Consider the following 21,557-nt stretch of genomic DNA (forward strand, 5'->3'; position numbering starts at 1 on the left):
ATAGGCAGCCCTTCCAGAAATCCCGTCAACTTCACCTTGACTTTCACAGGCAGTACAAGTATAAAGCCAGGAAGGCATAGGCCTGAGGCTCCAGAAGGGACCCTTCTGTCTTGGGGAGGATCGGTCATCTAGGCATACCTGGCAGTGCTCAGGGGTCACTCTTGGCATCACTTGGAGCATATGGGGTGCCTCCTGTACTCTCTTCAGCCCCATATATCAATGTCTTCTCGCAGCTTTTTCTTGTTTTTGCAGTCTGGGGATCGAACCCAGGGCCATACACACAGGGTAAACTGCTGCTGCTGCACTGCATCCCAACCTCTCTTTAACTCTGGACACTTCCCTGCTCTTCCCCGCTGACCTAGGCCTTTTGCCTTTTGTCCTACAGTATTTTTTTGTTTTTGTTTTTGTTTTTGCTTTTTGGGTCACACCCGGCAACGCTCAGGGCTGACTCCTGGCTCTGCACTCAGGAATCACTCCTGGCACTGCTCCGGAGACCATATGGGGTGCTGGGAATCAAACCCGGGTCGGCCGCATGCAAGGCAAACACCCTACCCGCTGTACTATCGCTCCAGCCCCTTGTCCCACAGTATTTGGCCACAGTATTTGGTCCTGCAGATGCAATGGTGCTGATGGCCTTGTCGTCTCTCTTGGCTCACATACTTCTTTTGATCATGTGTTTTCTGCACTGACACGTGAGGGAAAAAAAAACACCTTGTGAATCAGATGGAGACTTGCATGTTGAAACTGCTTTGAATTGTTATGATTGCGGGTGGGGGGAATACACTGTGCCATTGCAGTTGGGGACAGTTCCCCGTGCAGGGCTCTGTGGGGACTGTACAGTGCTGAAGATTGAAATTGGGGCTCCCTTTTACAAAGCACATGCTCCAGCCCTTTGTTCATTTCTCCAGCCCTCGAAGTGATTTTCAAAGGACTCAGAATCCAGAGAGCCTCTGCCTTGACGTGTGAGGCCCTGCAGAGAAGCGCCTTTGGGGGCCCCTGCTCCTGGAGCACTGCTGCAGAGGTCCCTATGAAAAAATAAAACAGGGCTGGGGCTGGAGCAATAGTAAACCAGGTAGGGCTCTTGCCTTGCACACGGCCATCCTGGGCTTGAACCTGGGCATCCCATATGGTACCCTGAGCACTGCCAGGAGTGGGATTCCTGAATGCAGGGCCAGGAGTAAGCCCTGAGTATTGCTGAGTGTGGCCCCAAACCCAAAACCAAACAAAACAGGGCTGACGAGTGCATGCAGGGGACCCCATTCAATCCCAACCCCAGAGCCAGCAGTAGTCTCTGCTGTTGATTTGATCCCCATGGATTGAATATGGGGAAGGCATATTCACCCCCTCCCACCCCCATCCGTACCCCAGTGCAAGGTGTCTGAGCAGCCAACCACTAAGGAAATATTTCAGCCCTGGGTTTGATCCCTGGCTTCTATTGATAAGGAATGTGATGGGACCGGAGTGATAGCACAGCAGGTTAAGTGCTTTCCTCGAATGTGGCTGACCCAGGTTCAGTTCAATCCCTGGCATCTCATATGGTCCTCTTAACCTGCCAGGAGGAAGCCCTGAGCACTGCTGGGTATGCCTCCATCCCCACCTCACCCCCCAAAAAAGGAATGTGAGAGGGAAGCATTAGGGGAGGGAACTAACTTCATATCCTTCCAACTTTCCTTTTTTTCTTGCTTTGTGGAAGGCTTGTTAGACCTTAGCAGGATCATCATTGTTCTTGCCTCTTTTTAAAAACTTACCTTCAGCTACATATAGAATAGGATCACTCCCTCCTCACTAAACTGTACATTGTGACTAACAGCCTTTATCAGGTTAGAGTTCTTATCATTCCCTTTGGAAAGAACTTCAGAAATCATGTAGTTATTCAATTTTATCATGCTTTCTGTGGCTATTGAAAAACATGATTGAAATGATGCCGTACTCTTTAATAAGTGACTTTTTCTGGATCTTGAACAACCTCCAAAGAAACTGCTCCCCCCCCGCCCCCCGCCGTGGGGCAGAGCAGGTGGTGCTCAGGGGTTACTCTGGGCCCTGCATTAAGGGGTCATTCCTGCCAGGCTTGGGGTCATATGGCGTGTCAGGGAATTGAACCCAGATTGACCACGTGTAAAGCAAACAACCTACCCGCTGTACTATTACTCTGCCCCCCAGAAACCACTTAGTTTCTAGTGTACCTCTTTTAACTTGGTTATCCAGTTATTTAGGTTTTTTTTTTTTTTTTGCTTTTTGGGTCACACCTGGCGATGCACAGGGGTTACTCCTGGCTCTGCACTCAGGAATTACTCCTGGAGGTGCTCAGGGGACCATATGGGATACTGGGAATCAAACCCGGGTCGGCCGCGTGCAAGGCAAACGCCCTACCCGCTGTGCTATCGCTCCAGCCCCCGAGTTATTTTTGTATCAAGTTCCTAATTGATTTAAAGACAGGTTTAAAAGCACTAACATGCCTATAGCCTTTCCAAACAAAATAGCTGCCTTTGTTTCCTTTAAAGATATTGCCACCTTATAATTATTAATCTTATTATCAGTGCTAGATCAAACTTCCCAGTAGACATTATATCTTTATTTTTGCTAAAATACTTATTTCCTTTTTGCGAATGCGGTATCCATTTCAATGAACTATTGAATGCTTAGCAATTCACTTTTCCCCTCCTTCCCTTTGATAAATTCCCAGGAGTGGAATAATTGAGCCAAAAGATAGGATCATATTTATGGATTCTGATAGAGATTTCCAAGTCTTCCCCACAAGAGAGATCGATCATTTTGCAAGTGCCATCTGCTGTATAGGGAAACCAGTCTTCGATTTTTCTGAATTAGTTATTAGTATTTTATTAACCTTTCACTGATCCCTTGATGGTCCATCAATAACTTGTAAACGACGGAATGAGCGCGGTCCTCGGTGACCCGCGCTGGGCTGGGCTCGCGGGTCGAGCTCGCGAGCTGGCTGCGGCACATTGTGACGTGCCCGCGGGTGCCGGCGGCGAGACCAGGACAGTGGTGCGGCAGAGCCCTGGGAGCTATGGCCGAGACGCAGGAGGAGCTGCTGCTGCAGCTGCAGAAGGACAACCGCGACGGGCGCCAGCGGAACCAGGAGCTGGAGGAGCTGGTGCGCGGGCTCCAGGCGGAGAGCGAGAGCCTCACGGGGCGCCTGCAGGGCCTGCGGGAGCGCGAGCGCAGGTGCGCGGGGACCGCGGTGGTTGGACGCCTCCCGGGTCTCCGCTCCAGGCCGTCGGATCCGCCCCCGAGTCCCACGGAGGGGAGGGCACGGCTGCTTGAGCCTCGGTCCCCCCTCTGTAGCCTCCAGCGAAGGAGAAATCAGGTGGCGCGGACCGCGAGGGGGGAGGCGCGCGAGGCGGCCCGGAAGCGCGCGGAGCGGGTGTGCGAACTGCTGGATGCGGAGCAGCACCGCCAACAGAAGCTGGTGCGTTCCCCGGAGGGAGGGGCTCGGGCGGGGACCCCCAGCCCGCGTGACCGCCCTCTCCGCCTTGCCCGAAGGAGCGTCACAACCGGCAGCTGCAGGAGCAGTGGGAGGAGCTGTCAAGTCAGGTAGTGGGTTCCGCCCGGGCTCCTCCCGAGTCTCCGCCTCGTTCCGCACCCCCTCGGCCCCCTCCCCGCCTCTCGAGGCCCCGCACGCCCTCCCTCACCGCTCGCACCCTTAGCTCTTCTACTACGGAGGAGATAAGCGGAGCCGGCAATCCGAGGGCCAGCAGTTCGAAACCCAACTAGTGGCATTGCAGGTACTTCCGGGGGGGGTGGTCCACAGGGTCCCCGGAAAGGACCGCGTGGGCGGGGCCGCCAGGGCGGGGCGTGGCCTGCGGGCAGCGCTGTGGGTGGAGCCGCGCCTTCTCGGCTCCTGACGTCGCTGGGACCCCTGGGGAAGAAACAGCTGGAGGAGATGGAGGCCAGGCACAGCGAGCTGGTGGAGGGCCTGCGGCAGGTGCGGGCGGAACCGGGTGTGTGTGGGGGGTGGGGGGGGAGAGTGGGGGTGGGAGGGGTGGAGCCCAGGCAGGTGCGGGAGGGTGGAGAGGGGCGTGCCCCTCCAGTTGAATCAGGGTTCTCTTCACCCCCAGGGCACGCAGCGGATTCAGGAGACCTGGGCCAACTTCCAGGAGCAGAGTCAAGTGCTACAGGTGCGGCCCCCCGCCCCTTGGATCCCGCTGAGGCCTCCACCCTGCCCAGGGCGGCCCGGCCCGCCCCCAGCCAGCCCACAGGGCTCGCTCCCGCCCCTCCAGGAGCTGCAGGGGAAGGTGATGAAGGCGGCGGCTGCGCTGGACGCCTCTCGCGGTGGCGCCGAGCTGTAAGGGCCTGGGGGCTGCGGGGCGTGCCGGGAGGGCGGCCGCAGGGCTAGGGCAGCGCGCGCACGTCGATGGCTGTCCCCGCAGGGGCAACTCTCAGCCTCGCCGGCTGCAGGACTGCGCGGGCTCGCTCATGGAGGAAGTGGCCAAGGCGGACTATGTGAGCTCCCTGTCCCGCCCCGCCACGAGGGCCATCACCCCGACAGCCCGGCTCCCCCTCCCGGCGTGACTTCCCCACGACGGGCCGCCGGGCCCTCGGTGCCCGCTCCCCTCCGACGGGACAGCCCCTGCAAGAAGCTGCGCCCGAGCCCCGCGCCCGCCCCGACGCGGAGCTGGACGCCTTGCCCCCTCTCTCCGCAGGAGAAGCGGTGGTTTCGCCGCGCGGGCGCGGCGGGCATCGGGTGAGCCCGGCGGCGGGTGCGGGGCTGCGGGGCTGCGGGTGTGGTCCAGCTCCCCGAGCCCTGCAAGTCACCGCGCTCTTCGGCCCCGCAGGCTCTGGGCCCTGGGCGCGCTGCAGTCTCTGCTCCTGCTCCCGCTCGGCGTCCTGGTTTTGCCGCTGCTGCACCTGGTGCTGATGAGCCCCGACGCTTTGCGCCGGGGCTTCCCGCAACTGTGCTCGGAAACCACCCTGCGCCGCCTGCGCTACACGCTGTCCCGGCTGCTTGAGCTGCGCACGCGCGGGCTCCTGCCCGCCTAGGGCGCATCACGCGGGCCCTGCCATGTGCACTCTGTCTCGCGTGTGGTTTCTGGGTGCCCCCGGGGTAAAGGTGCGGGGGCGGATGACGACCAGGGCAGCGCTTAGGGGTCCGTCTCCGCCTCTGCGTGCGCGCGCCGAGTCTTAGCGGCTGAGCGCAATAGGCCGCCCGCATCTGCGACCCCCACCGGCGACGCGCCTGCTGCGGCCAAGTCGGAGGGGTCGACTTCTTAGAACTCAACCTGCTCGGGACTCGGCGCGGCGCCCGCAGGCCAGGCAGAGCAGCGTTGGGGGGACTCGGCCCGAATGTCGCGGGCCTCTCTGGGTGTCGTCCTGGAGTGTGTGCCCCTGAGCACTGCGCGGGGGAGTCGTCCTTTTTATGTAAGATATTCCAATTTCCAATTCGTGGGAACAATGAACCTTCAGTTGTGTTCTTTCTGCAAATGGATTGTGTGTGTATTTTCTTTGTTTTGGGGCTACACCCTGCTGTGTTCTGGGGTGTAACTCCTGGCTCTTTGCTCAGGGATCACATTTGGCAGTGCTCAGGGGACCCTATGGGATGCCAGTGATCAAACCCAGGTCCCCTACGTGCAAGGCAAGGTGGGCCACATTCATTAGTGCTCAGAAGCTCTTGTTGACTCTGTGCTCATTGGTAGTTCCTGTTGGGGCATGGCAGACCGTATGCAGTGCTGGGGATCAACTTCTAACTGGCCCCTGACAGGCATTTAAAACCCTGCAGTAGTAGACAATACGCTTGAGAGCTTAATTTGGTAACTAATGAGAATAGTAGCCAAGGATTGAAAAATTCCCTGGGGCACGTTCCCAGAAGCCAAGATTTAATCATATAAACAAAATGGGATTTAATTTTTTAAAAATTAGATCATTTGTTTTCCAAAAGGGCCTCCTAAGATGCCGCCTACCGAGGTGCCAAGAGGAAGCAGCCACTAGCTGGGGGAGGGAGGGTGGATGCTTTAGACCAGGTGGGGCTCATTTTTGCTTTCAAAGCATGTCTTGTTAGCAAACAGTGTTCTTGTTTTTGTGGGGCCACACCTGGCAGTGCTCAGGGATCACTTCTGGCACTGGGGGGTGGGGGTGGGAGTGATCTGCTGGAGGGACCATATGCGGTGCTGGGATGAATCCGGTAGGGCAAGGCAGGTGCCCTACTTACTGTACTAGCTCTAGCCCAATGGGGGGTTCTTTTCTTCAGCAACTGTTCAAGGATTGTCCAAGCCTAGGAAGGGTGCCTGCTCAGAGGGACAAAGTTTTTTTTTGTTTTTGTTTTTGCTTTCTGGGTCACACCCGGCAATGCACAGGGGTTACCTCCTGGCTTTGCACTCAGGAATTACTCCTGATGGTGTTCAGGGGACCATATGGGATGCTGGGAATTGAACCTGGGTCTGTCGTGTGCAAGGCAAACACCCTACCCGCTGTTCTATTGCTCCAGCCCCAGAGGGACAAAGTTTTTACTAAGTAATTATTTGAATGCTCTAAGAGCTCTACTAAAGCTGTTTTCGGAATTATCTAGTCTTGAAACTTCTGCAGACAAATAATGCATCCTACTGAGAAGTCTGAGTGCCTCTTAAGGTGGACATGAGTTCAAGTTCCCCCAGAGGGAGTGGTGGGGAGCATGTGTGCAGCCCACCCTGGTGCCCACACATGGCCCCTGAGCACCACTGGCTGCATACCTGGAGTTCCCAGCGCCATGAGGACGCCTGGTAATCCCAGCGCCGCAGGTCCTGACAGCACTGCATTGTTGCGTTGAACCGCCACGATGGTTGGTTGAGAACTGCCTAGAGGGACGCTTGGGAGCTCCCTTCCCCCAAAATAACTTTTCAGAGGGGCTACTCAATTCCAAATATCTCAAACTTGTATTTTCCAAAAGTCCCTAAGATGCAGGCTAGAGGGGCACCCAGGGGAAGCTGCGGTTGGTGGAGGCCCCAAATCTCAACCATGGAATGGGGTGGGGTAGAGGGTTTAGGCCACACGTGGGTGTTCAGGCCTAACCAGGTGGTGGTTATCTTTGCCTTTAACTGCCACTTGACCTCAACTATGTTTTTCTTTGCGGGGTTGGGGTGGAGGATTTGCCTCCCTAAGGGACTGTTCCTTGCTCTGTTCAGGAGTGACCCCTGGTGGTGCTGGGGGAACCATACATGTTGTGGGGATTCAAACCAGGGTCCCAGGCCTGTGCAGCCACATGCCTCACCTCCTGCACGGTTTCTCTGGCCCATCAAACATGCTGTTTCCCAGGAACAGTTCAACTAACACAGGGGAAACCTCCCCCATTCCCAAACAGAATCTGGTCACCGACCAAGTTCAGGGAGGCACCAGGAAATCTTCAAACACCAGGAACAGCAGAGCTTGGCTTCTAGAGACAAGAATCACAGGGAGCCCCAGCATGAGAGATCACCAGCTCAGGGGCTGGAGCGATAGCACAGCGGGTAGGGCGTTTGCCTTGCACGCGGCCGACCCGGGTTTGAATCCCAGCATCCCATATGGTCCCCTGAGCACCGCCAGGGGTAATTCCTGAGTGAAGAGCCAGGAGTAACCCCTGTGCATCGCCGGGTGTGACCCAAAAAAAAAAAAAAAAATCACCAGCCTGGCCTGGAAATTAACTGTCGGGGGCGGGTATTTTCTTTGGATTTGGATCTGCAGCCAGCGAGACTGCACTGTAATTAGTGAAAGCTGGTTGCGCACACATCAGAACACAGGACTTATGGCTCTTGCACGAGGGTCACCCTGGTTGAATCCCCTGAACCATATATGGTTTCCCAAGCCCTGCTGGGAGTGATTCCTGAGTGCAGGGCAGGAGTCAGCCCTGAAAACTGAAAGTTTGTGTACTGGGAAGACTCAAGCCCAGACAGTCTGAGGCTGAGCTATCAGGGATGGTGGATTCTCTCTCCTGGGAGGAGCTGCCACCGAGAGCCGGCCTCAGTGCTAGGTCAGGGGTTACTTCATACCTGCCCTGGAAATAGTTTTGTTTGTGATTTCCAGAGGCTTGAACAAGAAGTGACGCAGATCAAGTTAATCTTGTTAAAAAAAAAAGTAAATTGAGTTCTGCATACCTGACCAAACTGGTTTTGTCTGCTCAGGGATCTTCGGGATGGCTTCTTGTATTTTTCTTTTGGGGGGGGTTTTGATCACTCCCATCGATTCTTAGGGCTTACTCCTCACTCTGAGCTCAGGGATCACTCCTGGTAGGACTTGGGGACCATACACGGTGCTGGGGATCAAACCATATTTTGCTATGTGCAAGGCAAGCAGGCATCTTAACCCTTGTACTCCTTCCAGTCCTCATTTTGATTTTAATTATTTTTGGTCCACCTATTTTGTCATGCTCAAACCCAGGGCCCACATATGCAAGGCAAGTGCTTTATTGATGCATTATTACATCCCTATTTTTATTTGCTATTTAGCCAATTTTGTGCTGTTAAATGATTCCAGGTTGGCCCCCCCTACCCTCCACTTTTCGGACCCTTATTTTTTTTTTACTTTTTGGGTCACACCTGGCAATGCACAGGGTTACTCCTGGCTCATGCACTCAGGAATTACTCCTGGTGGTGCTCTGGGGACCATATGGGATGCTGGGAATCGAACCCGGGTTGGCTGCATGCAAGGCAAACGACCTACCCGCTGTGCTATCACTCCAGCCCCTTTTTGGACCTTTATATTCTACTTCAAACAGGTTCTACAGGCTGTGACAAATGACTGCTCGGGCTTATGGCATGAGTACTGGAAAGTTCTGGCGAGCAGTGGTTGAGTGGACAAGGGGAGACAGGAGGGGGTGGTGCAGAGGTGGGCACAGAGCAATGCTAAGACGTGTACAGGTGGCCCGGTAACCTCTGGGGAAGCCAAGAGCAGACAGCTGTGTTGTGGAAGGAACAGAGGCACGAGGCTGCTTTGGTGCACCCAACTGTGCTGAGTTTGTCTTTTTAGCTTTTGTGCCATACCAGGCTCTGCTCAGGGATCACTCCTGGCTGTGTTTATGGATCATAGCGGGTGCTGGGCCCAGGTTCACTGCATGCAAGGCAAGCGTCCCCCAACACCCATGCCCCCAGTTTCTCTCAGAAAAGTGCAGCCAGCCCTTGAGACACACATTGTCTGGTCTGTCCCTACAGGCCAGGGCGCTGTGGGGGAGACCCCCTACTCCCGGGAGTCACTTCTTGGCTGGAAGTGCACTCAGGACGCCACTCACAAGCTGCTGTCCAGTTCCAACATGGTGCATTATTTTGGCTTTTATTTGTTCACGATGGTTACAATCTTAAGTTGAATATAATTATTTTTTTATACACAAGAAAATACTTTATGTACCTATGCATAAGACAGGTAGGGAATGTGTCCAGTGCAAACAGTATTCACACCCGTGCAGACAGTGTCACTGTGTGATTGTCCCGTCAGTCTCCCACGCCACACGTGGGCCACCCCTGAGGAAGGAGCTGCCGCAGGGCTCCGGGGGGCGTCGCTCTCTCCTGTGGATGAAGGACAGGGCTGCCCGCAGTCCCCGCTCGGGCGGCGCAGCTGGTGAGGGCCGGCTCCGGCCCTGATTGCAGCCACGGGCTCAGTAGGGGATGTCGTTCTGATAGTACTGGATCATGTCGTAGGTCCGGCTCCTGTGGGGTGGAGTGAAGGTGTCAGGGCCCAAGACCACCTGTGCTCACTGTCCTGTGGCAGGTGAGTGACCTCCAGGCCTCTGTCCTGGCCCCCGACCTCCTCCCTGTCTCGACACTGGCCACAGACTTGTGTGGGCCCTGCAGGTTGGGGCTTGTTCTCCCACCTTTCCTGCAGCCACCCTGTGTGTGCACCCCACCTCCTCCCGAGGCCCTCTGCACTGTGACACCTGTCCTCGTGCGCCTGGCTGCAGCGGGGGGCAGGGCTGGGGGCTGACTTGCCTGTTGCTGAGGAAGCAGTTCTGAATGACCTTCATGATGAAGTTGGCAGCCTCCCGCTCAGTCATGTTCGGGCTGAACCTGTGTCTGGAGTGGGGAGTGTGTCAGGGTGGCCATCACAGACCACCCCTGCCCCGGGCCACCTTCCGCACGGCGTGAGGCTCAGGACGGTGATGCAGCCTCCTGAGGGCTCAGGGCCAGGTCAAGAGTGGGACGCTGTTCCCGTATCCCTGTCCCGGTGGCAGCCTCACGGCCCGGGGCAACCCTTGGCTTCCAGAGTGAGTGGCCCCAGGGCACAGTTGACCCCAAATGGTCTGGGCGTGTGCCAGGGACCTACTTCAAGAGCTTGATTGTCTGACCGCGGAAGCAGGGCAGGCCTGTGTCCAGCATGAGGGTGACCAGAGAGACGACCGCGTCCATGTAGGGCCTGGGGAGAGGCGGGGAGAGGCTGGGCTGAGTGGGGCCTGCCCAGTTTTGTGCTCCACAGCTCACAGGACTGACCTCAGACACTGGCAACCCGCTCCAGGGCTGGTCACTTCCCGAACGGCCAGGGTCCTCCCTGGCCTCCAGCCTGAGCTCTGGCCCTAGGACACCCTGAGGAAGGTATGATGCGGTGGAGGCTGGGGGGACTGGTCCTCCCATGCAGAGGGGCCCAGCCGACCTCCAGCTTTGCAGGCTGTTTGGTGCCAAGTCTGTGCTAGCCATCCCCCCCGCCTCCGGCCACCCCTTCCCGGGGCTCACCGCACGGCCAGGTAGCCACGGACACACATCTCCATGAACCACTTGAAGGGTGTGGCCTCCATCTTGCCCCCCATGATCATCACCATCTCATCTGTCAGCTTGATGTCCGGTTCCCAGCCAAGGTTGCCGCCCGGAGAGCTTTCGAACATGAAGCCGAAGTCTGCAAGGCCCCAGAAAGCACGTGGGCTGTGACCAGACGCCAGAGCAGAGGTGCAGGCAGGCTCAGGGTGGGGACAGAGCCCCTGCTCCCCACCCCAGTAGGTGGTGGGCTCTGGTGGATGGCCTGGGAGCAGGGGCAGGAGGAGGTGGAGGCTGGGGCTCGGCCCGAGGAGCTCCCTCCCTGTGCTGCCCTTAGCACCCTCCCAGGGGCCAACAGCTTGGGGTGCAGAGCTGGACTGAACCCTGGCCCTGTGGGGTGCGGCTGACCAATGTGGATGATGTGGCCCTTCTTGTCCAGCATGATGTTGCCGTTGTGCCGGTCCTTGATCTGCAGCAGGAACAGCAGGAGGCTGTAGGCTGCCATGCTCCGGATGAAGTTGTAGCGCGCCTGGTGGAGAGAGGGCGCTATGGGCTGGGGCCTGCCCTGGGCAGGGGTGCCAGTGGGCAGCGGTCCTCACCCGCACACCATGTTTTAGTTCTTTCTTTTTTGGTTTTTGGGCCATACCGGCCAGTGCTCAGGGATCACTCCTGGAGGTGCTCAGGGGACCCTATGGGATGCCTGGGATCGAACATGAGCGGGCCACATGCAAGGCAAGTGCCCTGCCTGCTGTACTGTTGCTCCAGCCTGGTTAGCTTTCTTACGGGGAGCCTATTTTGGGGTATCTTTGAATCCTAAGAAAGTCATTGGGAGGCATGTGGGGGCATAGTTTTATTCCCAAACGTGTGACAGGTCAGAAAAGCAGAGAGGTCAAAGAGATAGCACAGTGGGGAGGATATTTGCCTTGCATGTGGCAGACCTGGGTTTGATCTAGGTACCCCATATGGTCCCCTATGAGGAATAAGGCCTGAGCACTGCTGGGTGTGTCCAGCCCCGCCCCCAACACACGCACCCAGAAAGTCTGGGACCCACAGGCAGTGCCGTGGTGGGGGAGCACAGGGCCCTGGGGTGTGGTCACCTGCTGGAATGCCAAGGTGGACTCATCCCCGTACTGGCGCGTGAAGTAGTCATACATGCCGAAGTCCGTCTGGCGGCCGAGCTGGTCCCGGGAGGTGCAGTCGGGGATGCACTCTATCACCCCACACTGGGGAGGAGACAAATGCTGGGGACCCGGGGCACAGCCAGCCCGAGTGCAGGGCCAGTGCTGCGCTCCTGCTGGACACTTACCCCAGGGGCAGTGGCCACCACCCGGTAGGGGAAGACAAAGAGGTCCAGGCCGACCAGCTGGAAGATGTTTTTGAAGAGGTCGATGATCTGCAGGGCCAGCATGTCCTGGGAGCCAGGGAGACCAGGGCGTCAGCTGGTGGCCCCCACCCTGCCTGCGTCTGAGTGCTCTGCTTTGCTACGTGCAAGGCTGTGCTGTGTGCCGGACACCCCCTCCCCGGGAAGACTGGGTGACAGTGGGTGAGGCCCAGGTGGGGGCCGCTACCTGCCGGCAGTCATCTCCCACTTTGAAGATGGCCGCCTGCCAGGAGATCTTCTGGCCATCGGCCTCCTGGGCCCTGCACTCGTCCTCTGCGTCGGAGTGGCACCGCAGGCCTGTGTGCAGTGGGCGGGTGAGGGGCTGCCGTCAGCAGGGTTGGCGGGAGGTGCTCCCTACTGCAGTGCTCAGACGGAACCCCAGGCACAGTCTCTGCCGAGTCCCAGGGGCTGGGGCCCAACAGCTGCTATCACAGGACTGGACTCTCCTGCCACCCTCAGGACGTGGAGGCGGGCACAGAGCAGCCCCTCCTCCTCACCGGATGTGTGCATGGAGGTGCATGGCGGGGGGGGGGGGGGAGAATGTGCCCCACAGGGTGAGCCGTATCCTTAGCTCCCAAGGATGGGGCAAGGATGTGACTGTAGACGTGAGGACCCAGCTGTGAGCACCGAAGTGAGTCCCATCACTGGAAATAAGGATCCTGGTGTATAGGGCACCATGAGGTGGAGGGGCCTGGGGCAGGGCAGTGTGTGTCTGCACCCTGAGGTGCCTGCAAGGGCAGAAAGTCAGAGTGGTTAAGTCTGGGAGAGCGCCGTGTCTTTGCTTTGTTTTGGGGCTACACCCAGCGGTGCTCAGGGCTTGCACCTGGCTCCACACACACTCAGGAATTACACCTGGTGGTGTTCAGAGGCCCACCTGGAGTGCCAGGGATCAAACCCCGGCAGGCCTCATGGAAGGCCAAGTGCTCTGCCTGCTGTACTATTGCTCCGGCCCTGGGCCCCACATCTTGCAATGGGTTGATCAGCGTGCCCCTGTACCCCCAATCCCGCCCACCCAAAATAGTAAAAAGCGACACAATACTAGCAGACTACCCAGGCCTGCTGGTCGTTGTGCTGCAGCGGGAAGAAGCAAGGAGCCAGCCTCTGGGGAGGGAGCAAGGCCCCGGGGCACCCTGGTTGGCACTGTCTCTCCCCAAATGAGGCTAATGTGGAAACTGCTGGGTTCCCAGTGGTCTGGGGGCAGCCCCAAGCCTGCCAGTGCAGGCCCTAGACCAAGGGTCTATGGTCTGCATGGCCATCCCTTTTCAGGGGCAGCTGATCTGAACCAAATGTGGAAAAGAAAGTGGCATTAGCTAGGGAGGACACTGCTATCCCAAACACTCGGCACTTCTTAACTGACCTTCTTTCTCAAGCTCACTGACTCCACATCGCTTCACTTTAAACTTTGCCAGATACGGAGCTTTGGCGGCACTGAAAGACAACCAGAGTGTGAGTGTGCAGGCCGGCAAGGAAGCAGGCAAGGCCCTGGGGTGGGCGGGCAGGCCCACCACTCACCTCTGCATGGGTGTCCCGGACTTGTAGTCGATGTCAAGCACGATGGCTTCAGGGTTGCTGGGCAGGTAGCAGCCTGCATGGGAAGCAGACAGGGAGTCACGGGGACCCAGGTGTGGGCACAGACTTCCCTGCAGGAGCCGCACCTGGGAGCCTCCCCGTTCTGGGGGGGGTCCCGGGCCGCCCTCCCTGGTACTGAGCTTCCACTGACCAGATCCTTCCCGATGCCAAGCCAAGGAGCCACCATCCCTTGAGGGTTGGTTCTCCAGGAGGACGCACTGAGCTGGCAGCTTCTAGACCCAGGATGCTGTCGCTGGGTCCCCACCAGCGGTGCGGGGCCACTGTTCTCAGGGGATGCAAGCAGGTCTGTTCTGCCCTGCTCTGCAACCTGGCAAACTGTCAGCGCTGGCAGGAGGCTGGGGGGCTGAAACTCTCACTATCAAGACACCGGGTGCTCAGGGCTCAAGCTCGGCCTCGCTCAGGCAAGCTAAGTGCTTCCCTGCCCGAGCACCTCCCTGGGCCCAGCCAGAGTACACCCAGCCTACTGAACAGCTGGGGTTTTCTGGGGCAGTCCCGGGGACTCCACCCCAGCCCGTCTGTGGCCTGCACTGTTCTTGTTACAGCTGAGCTTAGGAACCATGGAGAAAAAATAACTCTGAACCTTCCGAAAAAACGAGCACAAGGTGGAAAAAGGATCTGTTAAGAAGTGGCTGGACGCCCAGGGCAGGGTCTGGCACAAACCTGGTACCCCCGGGCACCAGTATATGTGTACCTTGCCCTGCTCGGCCTAGGGGTGCCCACTGGAAAAGCCCATCCCACTGGCCTCCTGGGGCTGCCATTGCTCACCAGGCTGCACCTTCACTTCTGACAGCGCGGACAGGCACGCCTTCTTCCTCTCATCGCCTTTGGGGAAGGGCCTGAGGGACAAGAGGAGAAAGTCTGCTGGCTCCTGTGGGCTGTGGCCTCTGGCAATGCTGCCTCAGGCTCTGTCTGTGCTCTCTGCTCCTCCTTCCTAGTTAGCCCTGAAGGCCCTGCCACGCCTGATACTTCAGTGTTTCCCAAAGCGGGGAGATGATCCCCTAGAGGGATGCTGGCAGTCCCAGGGACAACTGCAGGACACTTTATTTAAAGAAAGTGGATTTCTAGGGGGGTGGAGGTGGCACTGGGTGATTTTTTCCTGCAAAGAGGACAGTGGGCCAGGAAAGTTTGGGAAGCTCTGCCCTTGGCGATCACGCAGTGACCTCTGCTGCACACTCCTCATGGAGAAGCCCTGATGGCTCCTGGCGGGGAGGCAGAGCGGGCTCCCTGGCCGGTCTGCTCCTCCTGCTCACACCAAACGCCATCTCCTGCCTCCCTTAGTACCCAGGCAGGAGAGGGCGCCGGAGTCCCGGGCTGGGGTCGTGGGACCAAGTCCAGAGAAGCCCGAGCTCTGAGGAGACCCAGTCTGTGGCCGCTGTGTGCTTCCTGCTGCTGTCAGGACCCTCAGAGCTGCACCGAGGGTCACTTCCCGGCAGCCGGCTCCCCTATGAAGTCTGAGCTGCCGGAGCAGATTCACTACTGTGGGCCCTGGAAGATCCCGCCGGGCCGCGGGAGCTGGCACAGGCGCTGCTCACTTGATGATGGCTGACACGTTGGTGATCTTGTTAAAGAAATCGAACTCCCGCTGGTAGAAGTCCTTGGCCGGGCCTGACAAGGAGCCTGTGATCTCCTCCACCAGTTGCTCCAGGAGGTCGCCAATGTCAGCTGTGAGGGGAACAACGGGGAGCTCTGCAGTCGGGTCCTGGGGAAGCCCGCACGGGTGCTCAGCTTCCCAGCACCGGGAGGGGCGTGGTCCATGGGGTCCCTCTCAGCAGACCCCAGGCTCAGCACCGCTGGCCTCTTCCTGTATATTCACTGGGCGGCCACAGAAACTGTCTGAGATGGGGCGGGGGAAGCTCTGAGGAGGACAACCAGTACTCACGGTCCTTCTGGTGCCCCTCCTCATCCAGATAGATGTTTGTTTTCATGTTCCAGATGAACTGGTGCGCCAGAAGCTGGGATTTGGATGCGGCCCACAGAATGTACTCCCGCACGTAGCCCATCTGCAGGAGAGCAAGGTCACCATGGGTGTGGGCCGAGGTCCCTCCCCACCAAGAGGAACCAATGACTCCCAGCACAGGGCAGACCCGGCAGAAGGGAGGCCAATGGCTTCCTGTTGTCTGACCAGCCCTCTTGCGTCTGTGCTGAGTCCTGGCTGATCCTGGGTCAAGAACCAGCTTGCTGAGGGTTCAGACTGGAAGTGTAGGGGTAGGGGGCTTGCCTTGCATGCAGCCAAACCAGGTTTGATCCCCAGTACCCCATATGGTCCCACAAACACCGGGCATGCACAGTCATCAGTAACCCCTGATCATAATCAGGTGTGGCCCAAAAACAAAACACAAATAAGCAAAAGAACCAGCCTGCCATTAAGGCTTTTCTGATTGACTCAGCTTCTGATCTCTCTTGTTACTTTAGCAGTTCCTGAGATTCTAAGGGTCAGGGCGCTCTCACCAGTACACTGCTACAGGTGTGAGATAAAAGGAAGTGAGATACTGAAACTCCTCTGAAGTTAAGAACAATCCCACAAGGATGAATGAGTTCCAGATTGCCACTGAGTGCCCAGAAACTTCATGAGCTGGTACACCATGCCACCAACCCAAGTCCTTTCCTTCTTTGTCTTTTTCTGCTGCTCATTACCATGTCCAAGATGAAGAAGGGAGTGAGAAGGGCCCAGAGAGATAGCTCAGAGGGTTGAGTGCATGCTCTGCATGCTGGAGACCTGGGCTGGCATCATGTGGTCCCCCAAGCACTGCCAGGAACAACGGCTGAGCTGAAGTAGCCCCTAAGCACTCTCAGGTACGGCCCCAGCCCAGATAATATGGTAATGCTATTAGGAATTACATACATTTTGGGGGGCACACACCCAGCAATGCTCAGGGGTTACTCCTGGCTCTGCTTTCAGGGACCCTTCCTGGTGGAGCTCAGGAGACCATATAGGATGCCAGAGAATTGAATCCATGTTGACTGTGTGTGAGGCAAATGCCCTCCCTGCTGCATTACTGCTCAGGGCCCTAAGGCACCTCCTGTCTTTTAAATGCAGCCAGGGCGATGGTACAGCTCATACGGTCCCCCAAGCACCACTGCGTGTGGCCCCAAAGCAAAACAACAAACCCCCAAGCCCTCATTGTTACATCTAATTTCAAATGCATGTGTCTGTGTGTGCTCAAGTGCAGACCCCAGGCGTTTCAGCAGAGCACATGCTCTGTGCTGCACTGCTGAGCGACATTCCTGGCTCTGTCACATCCGAATAATGCTACAGAATTACTCGAAAGTTTAGATTTTGGGTATGAAGTCCTACGGTTAATCTCCAGTACTGCAAAGTAAATAGACAAATAACAGGAGTCTAGGGAGAGAGCTGGAAGGGCTAATGTCGCACTTTGCATGGAGGAGGCCCAGGTGCAATCCTCAGTATGGGCTGGTCTCTGAGAACTACTGTAGGACCCAAATGTCTTACCCAAACAAAGCAGAAAAAAAAAAAAATCCCAGAGAAAATAAAGGGACATCACAAAGAGATTTCTAGAGAAGCTGCTTATATGTAAACTATAAAGTATAAACCACAAACTATATGTAATCCTATATGGTCCCCTGAGCTCCACCAAAGGATCCCTGGGCACTTCTGGGTGTGAGCCCCCCCCCACAAACTGGGCTGTCAAACCACAGCCCAGCCGCATCTCCTGGGCTCGCCTTACACACTGCCCACAGTCCAGCCGCATCTCCTGGGCTTGCCCAACACACTGCCCATAGCCTAGTGGGGTTTGCTCTGCAGGTGACCTCCCCCACACCCTGGAGACCTTGGGTGCCGCCTCTGCTGTTCTCTTCCTCCTGTGAGAGGGTCCAGGTAGAGGCAAAGGGACTGAACGTCCCTGCCCACGCACTAAGGTAAGCAGAGCCGTGTGGGCAAACCTTACCTTGTCATACCTGAGGGCCTGCACAATCTGGGGGATGTAGAACAGGATGGCGTCCTGCAAAGGAGAAGACAGGACCGTGATCTCTGGGGAGGGGGTCAATTTCTTACCTCCAGGACCCACAGGAATAACTCAATGTGGATTGAATGGAAACTGGCCCTGCTGGCACTCAGCAGATGGACACGGTCCTCCCTGGAGAGGACAATGGGACTGGGAACCGGGAAAGCCAGGGGACAGCAAGGAAAGCGGCCACAGCTCTAAGACCGTGTGAGTGAGCAAAAGCGAAGCTCCAAGGCCCCTGAGCCTCCAGGGAGGGTCTGTCTGTGCGCATGGGGCTGAGGTCACAGCAAGCCTGTGTGCTGGGACCGAGACAGACTACTGACCCTCCTGCCACACAGGGTCCCCGGGCTTCCTGGGGCCCAGGGCAGCATGGTCACAGGGCCACAACTGGAACCAAACTCAAACGTCCTTTTCTAGTGTGAATCCTTATCCAAAAAAAAAAAGTGAACATCCCAACTGGAAGGGGAGGGGGGCTTGGTCTCGGAGGCACATGCAGGTGTGTGAGCAGGTCCCCCTTTCCTCACCGGCGGGAAGGAGCGCAGCACTTTCACCCCATACTGTGCCGTGAGTGGATGCGGCGGGTACATGCTGGAGAAGTAGGAGAGGCCTGTGGGCGGGTCGGCGGGCGCCCAGCACAGCACGTGGCTGAGCTCCGGTGCGTCGGCGTCAATGGTGTGCCAGGTGACTAGGAACTGGAAGGAGGGGATGCTCAGGTCAGGCACCCTCGGAACCCCTCTGGAAATATCCGCCTTGCCCCACATCACACGGACTGACCCCTGAAGTGCGCCTTACACAGCTGGACAGTGTGACAGACTTAATTCCAGTAAGGGGCAAGCACACCAAATACGTCTCTACCACAGACACACGATGCCTCTGCAATCCCCTCGTCTCCAGGCCCTGCTGGGCTCGCACCTTGGCACCTGCTACACTACCTTAATCGCTTCTGGAACATCGCTGACAGCCCCTGGATCCAGCCGAACCAGACGCGTCACTTCGTTGCCGATGGCTTCTGTGTTCTTAAACCTAGAGATCAGGCAGTGGGAAGGACACGAATATGAGGTCTCTGGGAGGCAAGGCCAGCCTGCTGTTTTCACGTGGGATGAACCCCGCCCCCCTGGTGGGATCTAACACACGGGGGCTGGGAAGGCCCTTCCTGCCACTATCAGGCTGTGACTTCTGTCCTTGTAAGGCTACCCTGGGAGTTGCCAGGATGTTCAGCTGTAGGCCAACTGAGCAGCTGCTGGGGAGAGACAGCAGAACCAACGCCCAGTCCCAGGCCTGCCGCCCGAAGTGACAGCCTCCAGCAACCTCTTTTCCTCTTCCAGCGCTGGCCCTGGACGTGCCCAACATTGTCTCTCTAAGTGCCAGGCTGCTGGGCACTTGGGGAAGAGCCGTGCAGTCACTGTGCTGTGGGACCAGGTGTCTGGGGCAGAGGACAACCTAAGATTACTTCCCCTTGGGGCCTCAGAGGTGACCTTGACACACTCCTTCCCACTCGGGCTCCCCATCACTCTCCCCACCTGGCAGGAAGCTGCACGGCTAGATAAGGAGAAATGCTCCAGGCAAGGTTCACGTTGTCCTTCCACTGCTTCTCACTCAGACTGATGTACTTGGACCTCCAGTTGGCCACGCTGTTTTCTCCAGCCTGGTCCAGCTCCAGCTCGGGGGCTGACAGTGGGTTGTACCACGTGATGAGACGCTCTATCTCGGTGGCCTGGCAAGATGAGGCAGAGGCCGGTGTGCCTTGTGCAGGTGCCCCCACCACCCCCCCAGCCGCTTCCTGGCTGCCGGTGTCCAGGTCGTACCAGCAAGGAGAGGAGCAGCGTCCTGCGTTTCATGTAGTACTTGTGCAGCTGGGAGCCTCGGTTGGTTTTCTTGGACATGCCTGGGAGGGAGGGCGGAAGGCACAGGAGTGTTTCACAGTGGCCCTCACAGCCCACGCTTTGTCCTCAGGACCCCACGAGAGCTGTTTGCGTGCTGTCGGCTGACCCCCGGCCAACCTGACTTCTTGGAGATGGTTGACATGCCACTGGACAGTGGGTAGGTGTTGATCCAGCCTTGTGTGGCCTGCTGGCGGGAGCCGACTGCTATGTCCAGGTTGCTTCGGGTGTCTTGGTTATCTGTGGACAGGCACATTGTTCTAAAACAGAGGTTCCCATACTTATTTGGCCTACAGTCCTCACCCAGGCCAACCTGGGTTCAATTCCCAGCATCCCATATAGTCCCTCAAGCACCGCCAGGAGTAATTTCTGAGTGCAGAGCCAGGAGTAACCCCATGAGCATTGCTGGGTGTGACCCAAAAAGAAAAAAACAAAAAACAAACACTCGGAACTTTTGTTGAACAGAGCTGACAGCTCTGCAGATGGGACCCAAACACCTGAGTAGCTCATGGCTTAACCATTCGATATGGAAAAGTTTTTAAGTTTCCACTCTGCTGAACGTTTAGAATGGAATCAAGCAGATGCGAATGGTTATTGCATCAAGTGAAGGCCACAATCTTGTCCCCAGCACGGTGCTGCCCCTTCTCACATGGAAGACCTGAGGTTCCACAACAGCAGAGAAGGGACCTGCCCTGTTCTAAGTGTGGCCAGGAGCTGACAGAATCACCGTGCCAGCCTTTCCTGGGAGTGAGTAGTCAGCTGGGGGCCTCCTGCAGAATCTGTCTGCTTGAGCCTGCAACCAGCATGTGCTGACTGACACAGAAGCCGGCTCCATTTTGGAAACAGGCCACTTGTTAGACTTCACTACTGCCTTTTCCTCCTCCTCGCTCACCCTGTGTACTTTTGTTTTTGGTTTGGGACACACCTGGCAGTGCTTGGGGGCTATCTGAGGTGTCCAGGGCTGCTCCCAATGGTGCTCAGGCAACTGTGCAGTATGAGAATCAAACTCTGGCCGTCCAGCAGACCATATGTGCCAGGCATATGAGTGAGCTATCTCCCAGCAACCCCAGGAAACTTTATTATGGTTTGTTTTTGTGCTATATCCTATAGTGCTCAGGGGTTACTCCTGGCTCAGGAATTCCAGTTGTGCTCAGGGTACGGTGGGGGATGCTAGGGATTGAAACCTGTCAGCTGTGTGCAAGGCAAGCGCCATACCTGCCGCTCTAACTCTTGGCTCAATCCTGGGAAACTCATTCATCCTCAGAAATGGGCTCATATGTCAGCTTTTTCTAGAAAACTGCAAGTGGCCCCCAACTGTGGTGAGCAAGTGCTTGGCCGTGAGGGTGCACACAATGCTCTCAAGATGGAGCTGCCTGCTCATATGATTGTCTCCTGCCAGCTGCCAGCTGACGGCCTCATTCACCCTGCTGCCCCTGCCCAGCCTAGCCGGCAGCGTTGAGCACAGTGCTGAAGGGTGCAGGGGGGCCTGTGACCTGGGTCAGTGCCAGCGAAAATCAGGCTGTCTGCTCAGGCCTTCCTGCTCCTGCTCTGGCCAGGCTTCCCTGGGGCTCCCAGGCCTGTGTAGCATGGCTGTGTCAGGACTTGGTGGGGTCCTGCCTGCTCCTTGCAGCTGCCCCCTGCCTGACCTCAGCCCCACTCACCTGGGGGCACAAGCTGACTGGCAGTCAGGTACTTCTTATCGGAGAACATGGCAGTCCAGAATTTAATCATTATGCTGATGTCTTCACGTAGCCTCTTTTCTCCTTGAGTGGGGAACCTCGGGGGACAGCTTCAAATAACCACAGAGAACAAGAGTTGAGTGTGAACTCAAAGTGAGAGGAGAGGGGTGAGGAGTGGCGTCTTCGTAACAAGAGGCGAGCTGGTGCTGTGGCATGGGAGAGTGTGGCTCTCAAAGCCGGTGCTGACCCCCTCCCACTGTCCTCAGGACTGCCGACAGCACCTCGCTGAACGATGTGTGTGTGGGGGGGCAGGTCAGGAACTATAGTGCTCCAATCAATGACAGAGCTGCAGGGGCTAAGCGTCAGGCAGCGAGGAACTGCAATTCTGCGCGCAATAACCATTCACGTGAGCAGGAAGCACTGAT

The 21,557-nt window shown here is 57.2% G+C and overlaps 2 protein-coding genes across 5 annotated transcripts in view; one reads left to right on the forward strand and one right to left on the reverse strand.

Annotated features, from left to right (window-relative positions):
• Positions 1-2,941: 2,941 nt before the first annotated feature.
• Positions 2,942-5,416, forward strand: TMEM191C (transmembrane protein 191C). 3 transcript variants are annotated; one of them, XM_055119226.1, is made up of 10 exons: positions 2,943-3,186; positions 3,307-3,430; positions 3,505-3,555; positions 3,669-3,746; positions 3,890-3,946; positions 4,080-4,139; positions 4,242-4,306; positions 4,392-4,464; positions 4,665-4,705; positions 4,797-5,416. In XM_055119226.1, exons 1-10 carry the CDS (start codon positions 3,029-3,031, stop codon positions 4,999-5,001), a joined length of 912 nt encoding a protein of 303 aa, XP_054975201.1. In that variant the 5' UTR covers positions 2,943-3,028; the 3' UTR covers positions 5,002-5,416. The 3 variants fall into 3 exon arrangements, with proteins under 3 accessions (XP_054975199.1, XP_054975200.1, XP_054975201.1); XM_055119224.1 differs by having other exon boundaries at positions 2,942-3,186; positions 4,080-4,306; XM_055119225.1 differs by having other exon boundaries at positions 2,942-3,186; positions 3,896-3,946; positions 4,080-4,306.
• A 3,783-nt stretch (positions 5,417-9,199) lies between these two features.
• The window catches only part of PI4KA (phosphatidylinositol 4-kinase alpha), a 109,968-nt gene continuing 97,610 nt past the window's right edge, over positions 9,200-21,557 (reverse strand). For both annotated transcript variants that reach the window (XM_055118744.1, XM_055118745.1), the window contains 20 exons: positions 21,115-21,242; positions 19,574-19,693; positions 19,379-19,458; positions 19,094-19,287; positions 18,506-18,596; positions 18,098-18,265; positions 17,517-17,570; positions 15,491-15,611; positions 15,144-15,273; positions 14,377-14,447; positions 13,534-13,606; positions 13,379-13,449; positions 12,209-12,318; positions 11,947-12,051; positions 11,738-11,863; positions 11,049-11,169; positions 10,623-10,782; positions 10,219-10,308; positions 9,885-9,968; positions 9,200-9,605 (listed from right to left, as the gene is read on the reverse strand). In XM_055118744.1, the coding sequence (XP_054974719.1) occupies positions 9,554-9,605; positions 9,885-9,968; positions 10,219-10,308; positions 10,623-10,782; positions 11,049-11,169; positions 11,738-11,863; positions 11,947-12,051; positions 12,209-12,318; positions 13,379-13,449; positions 13,534-13,606; positions 14,377-14,447; positions 15,144-15,273; positions 15,491-15,611; positions 17,517-17,570; positions 18,098-18,265; positions 18,506-18,596; positions 19,094-19,287; positions 19,379-19,458; positions 19,574-19,693; positions 21,115-21,242 (2,149 nt within the window). In that variant the 3' untranslated portion in view covers positions 9,200-9,553. The remainder of the gene's footprint in view (positions 9,606-9,884; positions 9,969-10,218; positions 10,309-10,622; positions 10,783-11,048; positions 11,170-11,737; positions 11,864-11,946; positions 12,052-12,208; positions 12,319-13,378; positions 13,450-13,533; positions 13,607-14,376; positions 14,448-15,143; positions 15,274-15,490; positions 15,612-17,516; positions 17,571-18,097; positions 18,266-18,505; positions 18,597-19,093; positions 19,288-19,378; positions 19,459-19,573; positions 19,694-21,114; positions 21,243-21,557) is intronic.

This window comes from Sorex araneus, chromosome 11, assembly GCF_027595985.1.
Source record: "Sorex araneus isolate mSorAra2 chromosome 11, mSorAra2.pri, whole genome shotgun sequence".
NCBI lineage: Eukaryota > Metazoa > Chordata > Mammalia > Eulipotyphla > Soricidae > Sorex > Sorex araneus.

Excerpts from the sequence above, each read along its gene's own strand:
- TMEM191C (XM_055119224.1), top strand. The coding sequence starts at position 3,029 with ATGGCCGAGACGCAGGAGGAGCTGCTGCTGCAGCTGCAGAAGGACAAC. Across the intron at positions 3,747-3,889 it reads CCCAACTAGTGGCATTGCAG|AAACAGCTGGAGGAGATGGA; the intron begins GTACTTCCGGGG and ends CCCCTGGGGAAG. Across the intron at positions 4,465-4,664 it reads AAGTGGCCAAGGCGGACTAT|GAGAAGCGGTGGTTTCGCCG; the intron begins GTGAGCTCCCTG and ends CTCTCTCCGCAG.